We start from the raw sequence: 14,312 nt of genomic DNA on the forward strand, positions 1-14,312 counted from the left end.
TAACTAAGAATTTGGATGCTATTGTTTGGATTTATTTATTTATTTTATTTTTTTTTTTGCAATGTTGTCATATACACTCGGAGAAACATATATAATTATACACAATGTATCGGAGTTTGTGTTTTCTCTTGTGAGTCTACGTTGTTTTGTTTTTCTATACTTGTAAACATGGCTAGAACAGAAGATGGAGATGAACAGAAAACCATAGCAAACCAATGTTGGGATTGGCATGGTTGTACAGCATAACCTGCAGATTATGTTTTCCCCCCATATGGTCTTTGTTTTGTGCTGATTGTATTTACCTTTATTTAGTCTATTTTATTCTGTCACCTAAAATAATAAGGGCCAACATTCACAGGATGTTGACTGTGTTCCCATGCTAGCTATTAAAGGAGGCTTAGCCAATGACGATGCTCAAATCCTTTTTCCGAGTTCCACAGCTTTTATATTTATTTGGTGTTATTCTTTAGTGGTTTTATGTATGTGGCAACACCAGGCCCAGGCTTATTTTACCTATGACCATGCCATAGGTATAGTGTTTATCTATCTCATTTGTAGAAATTATGTACTATCACGCACATTGTACACGTTAGATGTTTACTATACAGAACGTTGTGTCAACAAATTATACCTCAAAAACCTATGTTCATGAGAACTTTTTTATTATTTGCACATATAGAACTCCATTTATGTCATCGATTTTCCGGACATCCTATATAGCCTAACTAAAACAAATATTAACTATTTATTTTTACAATTTATTAAAATTAAAACGTGATTGTGTTTCATAATGTAAATAAATTTTATAGCTTTTTACTACCTTCCGTCTTACCTCCTATATTATTTTTTCTGTCCTCTCCCCTTTCATTTGTATTGTACAAACTCAAAGTATATAAAGTGTGTGTGTGTGTTACTTTCGTACTAGCACCCTGCTGGGATCTCTGATGCTCCCTCTGCTCACAGGAAGTGGACTGTATTGAGGAGCAGCAAATACAGGACCATACAATGAAGCATGCAAAGAGGCTTGCTCACCAGGCCATCCCTTCACATGCCCAATCTGTAACCGTACCTGTAGGTCCAGCATTGGACTATTTAAACATCAGCAGACTCACAAAAAAAAAAAGACTCATCATCGGATAATGATAGACAACCAAAAAGAAGAAAAAGTCTTGTTTCCTTTGTGATCCATTTATTCCTCTGCATGGTGTTTCTTTTATGCTGATCACATTTATTTACCTGCATTTGGTCTGTTGTATTCTGTCACCTCAAATAAGAAAGGCCAACATTTGCAGAATGCTGACTAGGTGCCCCGTGTTGGCTATAAAGAGTGCCCCTCACAATTATGATGCCCAGGTCTTTCTTTTAATCCCAACGTCTTTTATATTTGTTTGGTGTATATGGTTTTGTTGGTGCACATGGCAACACCCAATCTAGGCTTATTATATCTATGATCCTGTCACAGGGATATTTATCTATCTTAATTTTAGAAATAGCAGTGCACTATTACACATGTCATACGTATTAGATGTTTATAATAAAGAATGTTAATCAGTATTTATTTCAATGATCTATAACTCGGAAACGAAGCATTTTTGTTCCTGTATATGCATGTAGAACATAATTTTCAAATTATGCTATTGATTTTCCAAAAACCCGGTGTATAAATCTCAAATATCTATGTATGCTCCTTAATTTTTATAAGGACGGAATAACAAAAATCTTTGTATATAATTTTTTACTTGACAAGAAAATGTAAGATAGCTTCTTTTTTTTTTTTTTTTTTTTTTTTAATTAGACGAAGCAAAATGCTCATTCATACTTAGTCCTCTCCAGTAATTAGTCCCATTAGACTGAGTAATTAGATTAAATAAATTAGGTGCTTATGCAGTATGAGGCATAGATGAAGATCACAATTCCAAATAAATTCACAGGAAAACTCTTTGATATATTTAGGTATCAGTCAAAAATTAGTATCTACACCAAAAACCAGGAAAAATTTTCGAGTAGTATTTTAATTAAAAATAAAAACCAGCTTTATGGTATTTTGCTGCTTTGCCATTGATAAGAGCAGAAAACAAAACAAGTTCACTTTGGCTCAGAGTAATATCTGTTTAGGGCATCTGGTGCTACAAAATCAGACTGTCTGTAGATAACCAAAAATGCACCAAATATTGATGTTTTTTTTTCCTTTCCCTTTGCAAAACTCAATCATGTTCTGACAAAATCTAAAAAAAGATGAATCAAATCAAATTTCATGAATAAATATTTGAAGATATAACGAACTTGAAGAATAAAATCTTTTTTTTTAAATCACTGGATTTAGTATTTAATAACCCAAAATGGGTTGATATATCATAAAACAAAACAACCAAACTAAACTCCATGAATAAATATTTGAAGATATAAAGAACTTAACATAAAAAAGTAAACATAAAAACTTTTCTCCAAATTACTGGATTCGGCATTAATCCCAAAATGATTGATATGGCATTAAACAAAAACAACAAACCAACCAACCTGTAAAAGGGAGATAAATCAGTTTGCCATTAAATCAAATAATAAATGGCAGATTGACAAAATACGATAAAACTGATTTTTATTTTTAATTAAAATTCTACTTCATAATTTTTCCTCATTTTTGATGAGGATACTTATTTTTACTTGGAATGCAGTTTTGCTTGTGCCGAAATACTATATAAGCACCAAAAAAAAACAAAAAAACTTCTATCAATATCCAGAAAATGAATAACCTTTAAAAAAAAATAATAAATAAATTAAAAAAAAAAAAAAAATGCTTACGGCTTTGACACCATAAAATAAAATCCTTTAATAAATTAAAAAATATATACAAATTTATTAAAAAAATTTTTTTTACTGTATTTATGTAATTATTATGGATGATATTTTTTTTTATTATCAGGGTTTTTTACTATTAGAAAAGAACTAAGATCACATTTTATTTATATTTAAAACAGTTGTAAATTTTTTATGGTAGTAATTCAACTTGAAATCCAGCATCATCTCAGAGTGGGGCAATCTAGCTGTAGAAAATAAAAATATCCTCTTCTTAATGTCCATTTTATATGCTAGCATGCATTGATCGACTTAGAAATTGATTTCTAAACTAACCTATCTCTGCCAAGTCTTTATTTATCCCTCTTTCTCTAAATTCATTCTTATCACTTCCTCTCAAGTTTTATATGTTCTTCCCTTGTGAACTGACTTTGCTACCTCAAGCTGTTCTACATCTCCTCATCCATTCTTTCAATATGGTCATACCATCAAAGTTGCCTATTCTACATGTCTCTCTATATTGTCCAGATTTAATCTTCCTGTTTTTAAGACTTGCATTACACATCTATCGTATATAATTTAACAGATTTTTTCCCCCTGTGTTGGTGATGCTTGTGCTAAAGTGTAATTATATTTATATGTGATGTTTTTTGTTTTTTTTTATTATTGCTAACAGATTTTTCTTATTTTCTAGAAACAAAATGAACGTCTCATGTCCGTGATGGGAGCCATGTTAAATACGGATCATAACTACAAAAGACAAAGCAGAAAGAATGACACTTCCAAGAATGGTGCTGAGTTAGAAAAGCAAGGCTTAAGAGACAAAGCTTTCTCATCTCACAGTTCTAACCACTCTGACCAAAGATCAATAGAAAAGTCTGTCCATTTGATGCCAAAGTCTGAAAAATCTTCACAGACTACTTTTTGTGGAATTGATAACATACTAAAAGAACTTGAAAATCTTCAATTAGATACAAATGTCAAAGGTGGCATGAAAATCTCTGCTAAAAATCTTAAAGCTAACCAAAAATCTAGAAATAAAATAAGCACTAAAGAGAATGATAATGATTATATGGAAGAAAGTATTTCCCAAGACATTATACTAGAAAGAGAAAGTCATATCCCAAAGAAAAATCAAGAACAAATATACCTCCTTTCAAATGATAATTCTTCCAAAAGATATCATCTGACTGAAATTGAAAGCATCCCCAAACAGTCTTTTTTACCCTTTCCCCAGCTTAATTTTGCTCCCGTAAATAACGAGTCTCAGCCCTTGGGTGGTATACCCGGGTGCATCAAAATACCTTTGCTCTCTCTCAATAGAGAACACAGTGTTTCTAAACAGAATGAAACCACCACCATCAGGCCAAAGATCCAAGCCTTTGATTACCAGTTTCACCATTTATGGAATTTGCCAGGTACAAATCATCCAGTTTCACAGAACGTAACCCACAAGAATTTTATGAACCGTCACAACATGATCAACTCACACCAGCATCAACTGCCAGACAAAAACCATTCCAACTTTCCTCAATTTAATCAAAAACAACAAATGACGTCACAGGGACAGGCACCATTGCCATTATTACAGATACCTAAAGAAAACTTTGCACCATCTTGGCGAAACTTAGAGATTCGCTTAATTGCTCCAGAGTTGATTGCGGACTTCAAATGCCGTCTGTTGGAAAAGGATCTTAAGAAACAACAGGATTTTAAAAGTTTCCAACAAAACCAACTGAAGAAATTGGAGGAAAAAGAAAGAGAGAGTAGAGTACAAAATGTGGCAATGCCATTGTTGGTTGCGCAACTTGACAGAAAGGAATCTGCTAGTAATCCTGAAGAATTTGCAAAAGTTCCAGAAACATCACCAAGTAAAGATGAGTCAACAGTGAACTCTGAAAAACGGTAATTTTAAACTTTTTTTACTGTGTTTTTTAGATGAGGAATGATGATTTGTATTATTTGGATTATTCAGACTACTGTTCTCATCTTGAATGTTATTCACACGTTTCGACCAATGTACCTCCAACCTTCTTTAGGTGTATTTTGTTGAACTCGAGGAATCTTTCTGTTGAAGTTGGGAATCTGTATGGAATTTCAAGTGGAACCAATTATTTAATTCACATAGGTAGTACGCTCTCATTTCATGAGGAATTAAACCACCACGATCAGACCAAAGATCCAAGCCTTTGATTACCAGTTTCACCATTTATGGAATTTGCCAGGTCAAAATCATCTAGTTTCACAGAACGTAACCCACAAGAATTTTATGAACCATCACAACATGATCAACTCACACCAGCATCAACTGCCAGACAAAAACCATTCCAACTTTCTTCATTTTAATCAAAAATAACAAATGACTGAGTAGAAGTAATTCACAATTGTATTTTGAGTGTTGCCCTCATTAAGGATTGAACTTTCAACCTCCAGAAGAGTGTAACTTTTACAACTGAATTTTACCAAGTTCTTTATCCACTATGCCACTTCTGCAGGTTGAAGTTTTAATCCTCAGTGCAGACGACAATCAAAATACAATGGCGAATTACTTATTATGTGTTGAATAGTTTGTAAAAATTGATGCTCAAGTGGATTTATCTATGGGCAGGATTTTAGTTATTCTGTTTTCTTTTAAATCTACTCTTATCATTTCCATCCCATGTTTTCCTTGGCCTTTTTTCCCTATGAACTGACCCTGCTACTTCAACTGTCCCACATCTACTAACTCCAAAACTCTCATCTATTCTTTCAATGTGACCATACTATTGAAGTCTCCTGTTCTGTACACATTTTCGCATACCAAAGGACTGTAAAAGAACATTGCATAAGGTTTTAAATGAAGAATTAAATACTAGAGCAAACCGTATATTACAGAGGCATGAATAGCATAATGATACCAATGTTGATTTAGGGGTCAGCGAACCGAGTCCAAATTACATGTGATCTGTTGCATTCACTTATGTACAAAGTAGTGATATTGGACACGGGTGTGTAAAAATCATGTTAAAAATGGTACTTTCCACATAAGCTTAGATTAAGCAGAGAAAGTGGAAAATTACATTAGAAGTTAAGATTAGTATCAGGGCCACGTGTTAGGATATAAGAAGTTTAAAGTGGCACATGTTTTTGCTTGCGGAGGAGTTAGGTGGCAACAGGCAACAAAATTGGGAGTGGGGAAACTCCAACAATATTCAAATTACATCTCTTCCTCATAATATTTTTCAATACTAGGGCTTATACTTGAGTCATTGGAGCAAATAATCAAGGAGTTGACCCTGGGCATCATCAGTGCATCACCAGACTTCTGAAGAACGGAAAGTCTTCCTTTTAGGCAGATGAGCTGATTGCTATTATCGTATTTTGCTGCTCTGCCATTGATAAGAGCGGAAAAATAAACGGGTTCACTTTGGCTTAGAGTAATATCTGTTTAGGGCATCTGGTGCTACAAAATCAGACTGTCTGAAGATAACCAAACACTGTCTTTGTTCATCCACTCTTTCAGGTTACTGACAAAGAGATGTTTACGTAATATGTAAATTTACATTGCTGTGAAAGAATAAAACATCCAAAAGCATGATGTCATTGTGCAAATATGCTGTTGTCAATTTTTATTTTTTGCTGCTATACCACCACTACAACTATCTTCACAACTAGATGTCACTACTCATTGATCCAACTACTTATGTTTTGATGATGATTGCTCTTTTCTGTTGACAAGAAGGCCATCTGGTGGGATCAAAGAACTCTCTTCTTTTTGTGTATATATATATATATATATATATATATATATGTATATATTCATACACGGAAACCCTTAATTTTGACTTTACAGACTGCAGCCTCCTCAAAATGAAATTGTCTCTTCCACACCGCAAATCCATTGAAAGTGCTATATCTCTCATCACCATTTAATATAAACCATAGCATCTAATTCCTAAAGCAATCATCTGACAAAAATTGCACTCAAATAATGAAATATATCTAATCACTGCATAAAACTTCACAGATCCTTTTAAAGAACTACAAATTTTACTGTATTTTATTTGTGTTCCATTTTTTCTTTTGTTCTTTTTAATCCCCCCCCCCCCCATTTTTCTCATTTTAATGTTTTTATCGCATAGGGTACATAATTCTTTTTATTTTTCAAATTATTATGCATGCGCCCAAAACATCCCATTGTGAGTCTTCGTTTTTCTTATGTTTTTGTTATTTCAGTAAATTAAAAATTTTCGATTTTTCTGAAGCCACTAGCAGGGAAACCTGACGTTGCCCGGGATTGAATAAGGATCAATGAATGTCTCACACTTTCAATACTTTTATTGTCATCGAAATCGTTTTTTTTTTTGTCAATCAAATTGATTGATTGCCTGCTCTAGTCAGGAATCCATCAGAAGCTTCCTCTTGATCCACTGCAGTACATCAAGAGGAAGCTTCACATGCCTCTCCACAGTGACTTAGTCCACAATACATTGTAGTCTACATTGCACTGTAAAGAACCTACTGTTGATTTGATAAAATTATTTTTATATAATTGCTTGAATTAAAGTTTAAAATACAAAAGTCAAGTATCATGGTTCAGTTATGCTCTAAACAGAAACATTTGTTTCAAATGCACCCCTGTCTTATCAAAGAACCTACTGTTGATTTTATAGACTGGGCCATTCTGCTTATGTGATGATAAAACTTCTCAAATGCATTTGTGATGTTAGGCTATATAATCGTATTAACTTCAGTCAAAATTGGACTGTTCCTTTTTTAATCAGATTTTTTCAATTATAGATTTTTGATACTTATCAGAGGCATTTCGATACAAAACCTATCTAAGAACACTCAAGACATATAAAGTACATTTGTGTGAAATTTCAAAAAAGTTGGCCCATCTGTTTCGGAGTCCACAGGGAACAAACTCACACAAACACACACACAGTGTCTTTTATAAATAAATAAAGATTTGTTGATCCCAAAGCCACCAGAGTTTAGACCATTGTTGAAATTGCTTGTTCTCTGTTGACTGAGGTATGCTCCATATGGTGTAGGAGGTCCACCCTTCCTGGCTTTGCCTTTTCCCTTTGAGAAGGAGTTTATTGTTAATTGTCTGAGGTGTTCCTATCAGGGAATGCTGATGTAGTTGCTCAGGTATATTTTTGTGGGCCAGAGCATAATTTCAAATCCAACTTTCCTGACCTTGTATCACATCTTCCAACCGTGGAAGGGAGGTAAACATGCCGAATGAAACCGGTGAAGCTTTCATTTTTTGATGATTTATTCCTGTGTTTAATTTGTTTTTCCTTTTGTCTCCACAGCAGCTTATTTTATGATCTATCATGTATTTTATCCTCATATCTCTGTTGGTTCATATCTATATCTAAATATACTTTTTGGCTTTTGCAGAATGAAGGAAAAGGTTGGACAAGACTCAAAACAGGAAGTTGAAGATCGCCAAGAGGTGAGAATATCTTTATTTCAGTTTCACTTCATTTTATCATTTTTTCTCAGAAATACCTATAATGGAAAGAAAATATTGTTCACTAAAAGTCACATAAATTAATCTGGTAGTTTTATTTTAAAGAAAGAACATCAAATTTTATAGCTAAATGATGATCAGTGATTTCTCAATGTCATTTTGCAAATAGTTTGAAGGACAAGGGAGTTAATTACAAATAATTCAAACTTGCCAGATTTTTAAAAGGCCATTTTAACATGGGGCAGGGGTCATTGGAAAAACTTAAATTCATCACTAGTTGAAAGCACTCTTTAAAAATGAGTTTAAAATAAGCCTTGTACATCACCGTAATGCATATGAATTCCCATCAATCATTTGAAAATGGTTTTCCTTTTAAAAAATAAAACTACTTGATCAATTTACATGATTTTTAGTGTAGAATATTTTCTTTCTGTTACAAGTACGTGCACCATCAAAATTTTTCTTTATTTTTGTTTTTTCTTGGGAGGGGGATTATGGACTAGCACTATTTTTCCTTTTTTGAAAAGGAGTGAGTTTCTCCACAAAATATCAAAATATTTTCACCCTCTCAAATTCTATTCACAGTAAATGAAAGATTTACTGAAAAATAAAGTTTTTGAAGAAAAATGTCAAATATACTTTTCGATTTGTTTTATATGTATTTAATTTTCTTTCATACTTGCATGTTCTCATTTGCAGAGTGATTGAAGCTTTCTTCATCCAAAATGTTTTTGTGTAGGATAGCACTTCCGCCAAAGGCTGTTTTGTGCCTTTTTCAGAGTATCATGCTGACAAGATGTCATATTTCCTTCCTTGTTTCTCGCCACAACTTTGGCGAAAGGTGAGATAAAAGTCTCGTTTGAGATCTCAATGTAGCACAATGTTATATTTCTCCCCTTTCTTTGCTAGATGAGTTAAAACTCATGGACTCAATTCCATTTCCAAGGTACATATACATTGATGGACTCAACCTATTTTACATTTCTGATTATTCCTAATCAAAGCCTACTATCTCTCCACCCACACTAAAGTCTGCAAGTATTGTCAGGAGTCATGCTTCTTTGATATTCACTCTGGCATCCGGCAAGGATGCGTCCTCTTGCCTATGCTCTTTAATTATGCAAATGACTGGATCACATCAAATGCTCCAACCAACTTTCATGGTGTAACAGTAAATCGTAGTCTACAAATATTGGATTGCTTTAAAATTAGTATGAATAACAGAATCAAAAATGATTCTTCCAATTAAATGCAAGAAGGAAAATAAAAAAACTTCTCGCCAACTGTTCAAAAGAACATACTTGGGCCCTCCTCCTCTTCTCAATAGATAGTAACTTTGCACCCCAAATTCATTTCACATAGAGATGCTGGTGTGCTAGTTGGACCATCATGGGTCGCTCAAAGAACTTTAGGAATGAATATGAGTAAAATAAAGAAAAAAATCTTGCCTATGCTGATGATATTGGCATATTGGTGAAAATTTCACTGACATTCAATCAACCATTCACAAGACGCAATCTTACGCTTCCAATATCGGCATCAAGATAAACGCCAATAAGACAAAGTTACTGATGGTAGGTCACCTTCCAAATGAAAAAGAAACTGGTTATCCTCGACATGGAAACTCTTGAAGTAGATCCGTTCAAATATCTTGACTCCCTCATCACTGCAACAGGGCAAGGGGGGAAAAAACATCTTCAGCCACGTCAGCAATGTCTGCACTGCCTTCTGTCGACTTCGATTGGTCTCAAAAAGAAATAAGGCTGAACACTAGGATCTACTAAACCCTCATCTATATCATTCTCCTTTATGGCTGCGAGACTTGGTCTATGCAGGCAAGTGACCTGTGCAAACTGGAAGTATTCAACCATTACTGCCTACGCTGCATCATCAGTATCTGCTAGTAACAGTTTATCTTCAACAGTACAGTTCACGCTTGTTGCAACATCTACTCCCTCCAAAAAATCTCTCCTTGTTAGACGTCTTCATTGGTTCAGTCACGCCCTTTGTCGACACCCAGGTGATTTAATCCTTGAAGTCATCAACCCAGCTCCACCACCAGGATGGAAGAAACGTTAGTGGCTAACTCAAAACCTGGCTCAGGATGATGAAGCAAAATTCTGAATTGATTCTAGGCCCTCACCTTTACTGGTCCATTAATGGAACCATAAATGGCTTGCACTCATAATGAAAGCAGCCTTGGATTGACATGCTTGGTCAGTTAGTGTTCCAGACATGATGAACTTGTTGTAAAAGCCGGCCCAACCAACCCAAGATGAATGCCGTAATCATGACCGCAATGGACCTTTGGTTCAATTTTGCCAGTTTCGAAACTCTTGCTTCTCTTATTTTGTCCTTTAGTCCTCATATTCCATATCTGATGTTTCTGAGAAGAGAGGAAGAATTACTGTTTTTGGTGTTGGAATCTATCCATATAACATCATTGGCTAGTAGTTGTTTAAAGTGGTATCTCTCTTTTTAGCCCCTTACATCAAATAGCTTTATGCCTTGTCTGGAGTGATTTCCATAAAAAATATCTTCAAACAACCGACCATACCATTTGTAAAAATTATAATGATAAAACTGGAAATATAAAAAGAAGCAATGTGAACTGGAATTTTAAGAACCAGTGATCAAAAAAAAAAAAAAATTTAATTCTAAATAATTATATAAAAAAAATAATTTTCAATTTGTAATAATTTGTTTTTGATTATATAACTTGGAAGATAATGAAAATGAAAATCGTTTTTCATTTCAGGAACCATCAATGTCTATGGAATCAGTAAAATCAGAATCAGTAAAGCCTAACATTCATCAAAAAAAAGTGTTTAATGAGAAACCTGATGTTTCTGAAGAGCTTGCTACACCCCAAATAGATCATGGCTTTATCACAAAACCAGGTAAATATAAATTGACTTTGAAACACCGCTATGTCATTTTGTGTCGTGAAGATTTAGCTATTTAAAAAAATTTGTCTGCAATTATGATTTTAAAGATACCAGCACTTCATAATAGATGTTCATTCGAAGTTTCTTGTTTTGTCTTATTCATCAAGTTACCATATCTGATTTTCTAGGTCAGACCTATAGAGCAATGTATCTGACAAGTAGTTTCTTCCTTTTTTATCCTTGAAGCATATTATTTACACTAAAAAAGAGAAATTCGTTTTGATTATTTTTCCAAACTAATTATTTCGACCAGGAAAATTATTACAATGAAGACAATTTAAAATAATGACCTAAAATAACTCAAAATGTAAGGGAGATAATTTCCATTTTAACTTAAAGATAAAAATATGAGTTAGCTTCCTTACATTTTGATTCTTTTTTTTTTTTTCTCTTTGTGACTTACACATTATTTAAAAGAAATTAAAAAATATATATATATATACTAAAATTCTATTAATGGATCCCTGACTACACCGGTTAGATACAGCTAATTTACAATGATATTTGATTACAAATAAACTCATAGAAAGAAAAAAATTGTATTCAAGGGAGATAACTTCAAAGCTATAAACTGCAGATAAGTTTATTATTTTGGTATTTACTTAGGGAATAAATAATTCATCAACTTTCTTGCTTATTGAAATTTGTTTTACTCTATTATTTATGCATGTATAAAATTATGTTCAAATTTTAAAATTTATTAATATTTTCTTTTAATAAACTTGTTACAAAAAAAATTTACCACATGAATCTTCAGGTAAAAAATATGGAACAGTTTAACTTGAATGTGTTCAGAATTCAGCAAGGCAACCCAACACTGCCCAGTCCTTTCCAAACTCACTCTCTCTGTTACCTTAGGAATTAAATTGCTAGTTCCTTTTTTTCTTTTTTTTCTTTTAAAAAACAATGTTTGACATCAACCCTTTTTCGATTCAGTAATATTGTCACATTCTTTGATTTATTTAACATCACTTTTCCCTTGTTTAGGGTTCAGACATTTTCTAATATTACATAAGTTCACTCTTCACTTCACATGGTTCCCATTTCCCCTTTCTCTTTCTATTCCCCCACTTCCTGACTGGTTTCCCAGCTTAAAATGTACCAAACATTAATACTGTAACCCTTTTCCCTCTACTATTGCAAAACTCATTCATGTTCTGCAGGACAGGGAACAAAAACGATAAACTCCAATATAAAACAACCAAACCAAACACTACAAACTAACGATTGAAGATACAAAGAATAAAAACCTTCTACAAAATAACTGGATGTAATAGAAATTTTGACAGAATTTCAAACAGGACTCTTTATTCACTTTATGGAGAGTAGCATGCTCTTGTTCCTCAGCCATGATTGGATAAAGGCCCAAAATAATTCGCAATTGTATTTTTTGGTTGCCCACACTGAGAATTGAACCTTCAACTTTCAGGAGAATATCACTTTTACAACTGATTTTTCCAAGTACTCTAACCACTGTGCCACAGGTCCTTGTGCAATAATTAAATATCTGCTGATATTGATTTTTTTTTCTTTCTAAATAATATAATTAGTGAGCTGAGTTGTGTTCAACTTGTGGGTGGAAAGTTGAATGGATTACATATGCATGACTTGACCACCGATGCATAGATTGATCAAACAAATGCATGCCAAGAAACGGTAAAATCTATTTCAAGTCAATGCTGAAAAGAAACAAGTTGGAACTTACCAATAGTGACGATAATCATTTAATCACTGCGTTGTTCGACTTTTCGGATTTCATAACTCGAGAGTAGAACGAGTTAAACTGCCAAATTACCATTCAAATCTTATTGGATCTATTCTTTTCAGTTAGGCTTTTATACCTAATGTCTTTGACCTCTGACTTATATAGCCCTCTACTTATATAAGATTTGGAAATTTCCTAAGATGGAGTACTGCTGCCATATTTATAGAGGTGCTGCTCAGAACTCTTTCTTGTTTTGAGAAAGTATAAAACCGACTTCACAATCTAGTGAAAGACGATCTCTCCTCTTCCCTACGGTTCCTTTCTTACAGCCTTTCTCTACTTTGTTATTATTTGCATAGTAGATGCTTGACTGAGCTTAAATCTCTGGTTTGTTCCTGTAAAACATTCACAACAAGAACTCTTCTTACTACCACAATTACAAAGAACTTTCCTTTCTTCTTTTATGTACTGAAAACCAAACAATTTATGACAGACTAACAAAAATGCTATTTCAAACTTAAATGTGACATACTCAATTATTCTGGCTGGATTGATCCTTCATCATTTGTATGCAAAGAATAAATTTTAAATAATTAAAACATATAAAGCATGGAGAATAAATTATTATCATCATCCCAATTGCAGGTGCCTTTGAAAATTACCTCAAGCTTGGCGCTAAACTCGGACTTCCAACTGAAAACTATGCAAATATTCAGCATGACTTAGCAACAAGGTTGCAAAGATTACGGCATGAGTCCAAAAAGGTATCATATATATTTTTTTATTCCTTTCTCTTCTATAATATAGTTCTCACCTGTCTGTTTAAATGTATGTATGTATGTCTACTTAAAACTTTTGACAGAAGTGACGGATTTTCACGAGATTGGTATCGTTTTGAAGCTCAACCCTTGGGACAACAAATATCAAAAAGTTGGCTAAAAACATTAATTTCTTCACCCTCAACTGAGCACTTTTCTACAGGGTGGGGGTCGTTTTTTTTTGCCGATATTTTCGAAAGTCATCCCCTCCTTTGACTAGCCTTAATTTAAACTTTCACCACTTCTGGTTTGGCGATGGACGCGAAGGCGTCATGTTTGGGTTTTTTTTTCACATTCTTTTCCTCCTTTGCGGTACGGGTCTGTCTATTACCACCTTTTTTTTCGCTCAACACACACCTCCAAACACCCGGGCAATGCCGAGCACCCAGGCTAGTTTATTATAAAAGGACTATAAATGTTACTTCTATCTCTTCTCTTCATATTAAAATTACAGAGTTCCTAAAATATTTTCTTGTATTTTAGACTCTTTGATCTGATTAAAGAATTTTGTACTTGTCTAGAATTTTCCATAAATTAAAAAAACAAACATAAAGAAAAATCTGCATGATGTATGTACCTGTTAC

The 14,312-nt window shown here is 33.5% G+C and overlaps 1 protein-coding gene across 2 annotated transcripts in view; it reads left to right on the forward strand.

Moving 5' to 3' along the window:
- LOC145296773 (uncharacterized) overlaps positions 1–14,312 on the forward strand; it is a 221,461-nt gene that overhangs the window by 105,680 nt on the left and 101,469 nt on the right. For both annotated transcript variants that reach the window (XM_080142828.1, XM_080142829.1), the window contains exons 22-25: positions 3,488–4,698; positions 8,185–8,239; positions 11,016–11,157; positions 13,556–13,674. In XM_080142828.1, coding sequence (XP_079998954.1) covers positions 3,488–4,698; positions 8,185–8,239; positions 11,016–11,157; positions 13,556–13,674 — 1,527 coding nt within the window. The remainder of the gene's footprint in view (positions 1–3,487; positions 4,699–8,184; positions 8,240–11,015; positions 11,158–13,555; positions 13,675–14,312) is intronic.

This window comes from Euprymna scolopes, chromosome 17 (assembly GCF_053919585.1).
Source record: "Euprymna scolopes isolate OS-2025 chromosome 17, ASM5391958v1, whole genome shotgun sequence".
NCBI lineage: Eukaryota > Metazoa > Mollusca > Cephalopoda > Sepiida > Sepiolidae > Euprymna > Euprymna scolopes.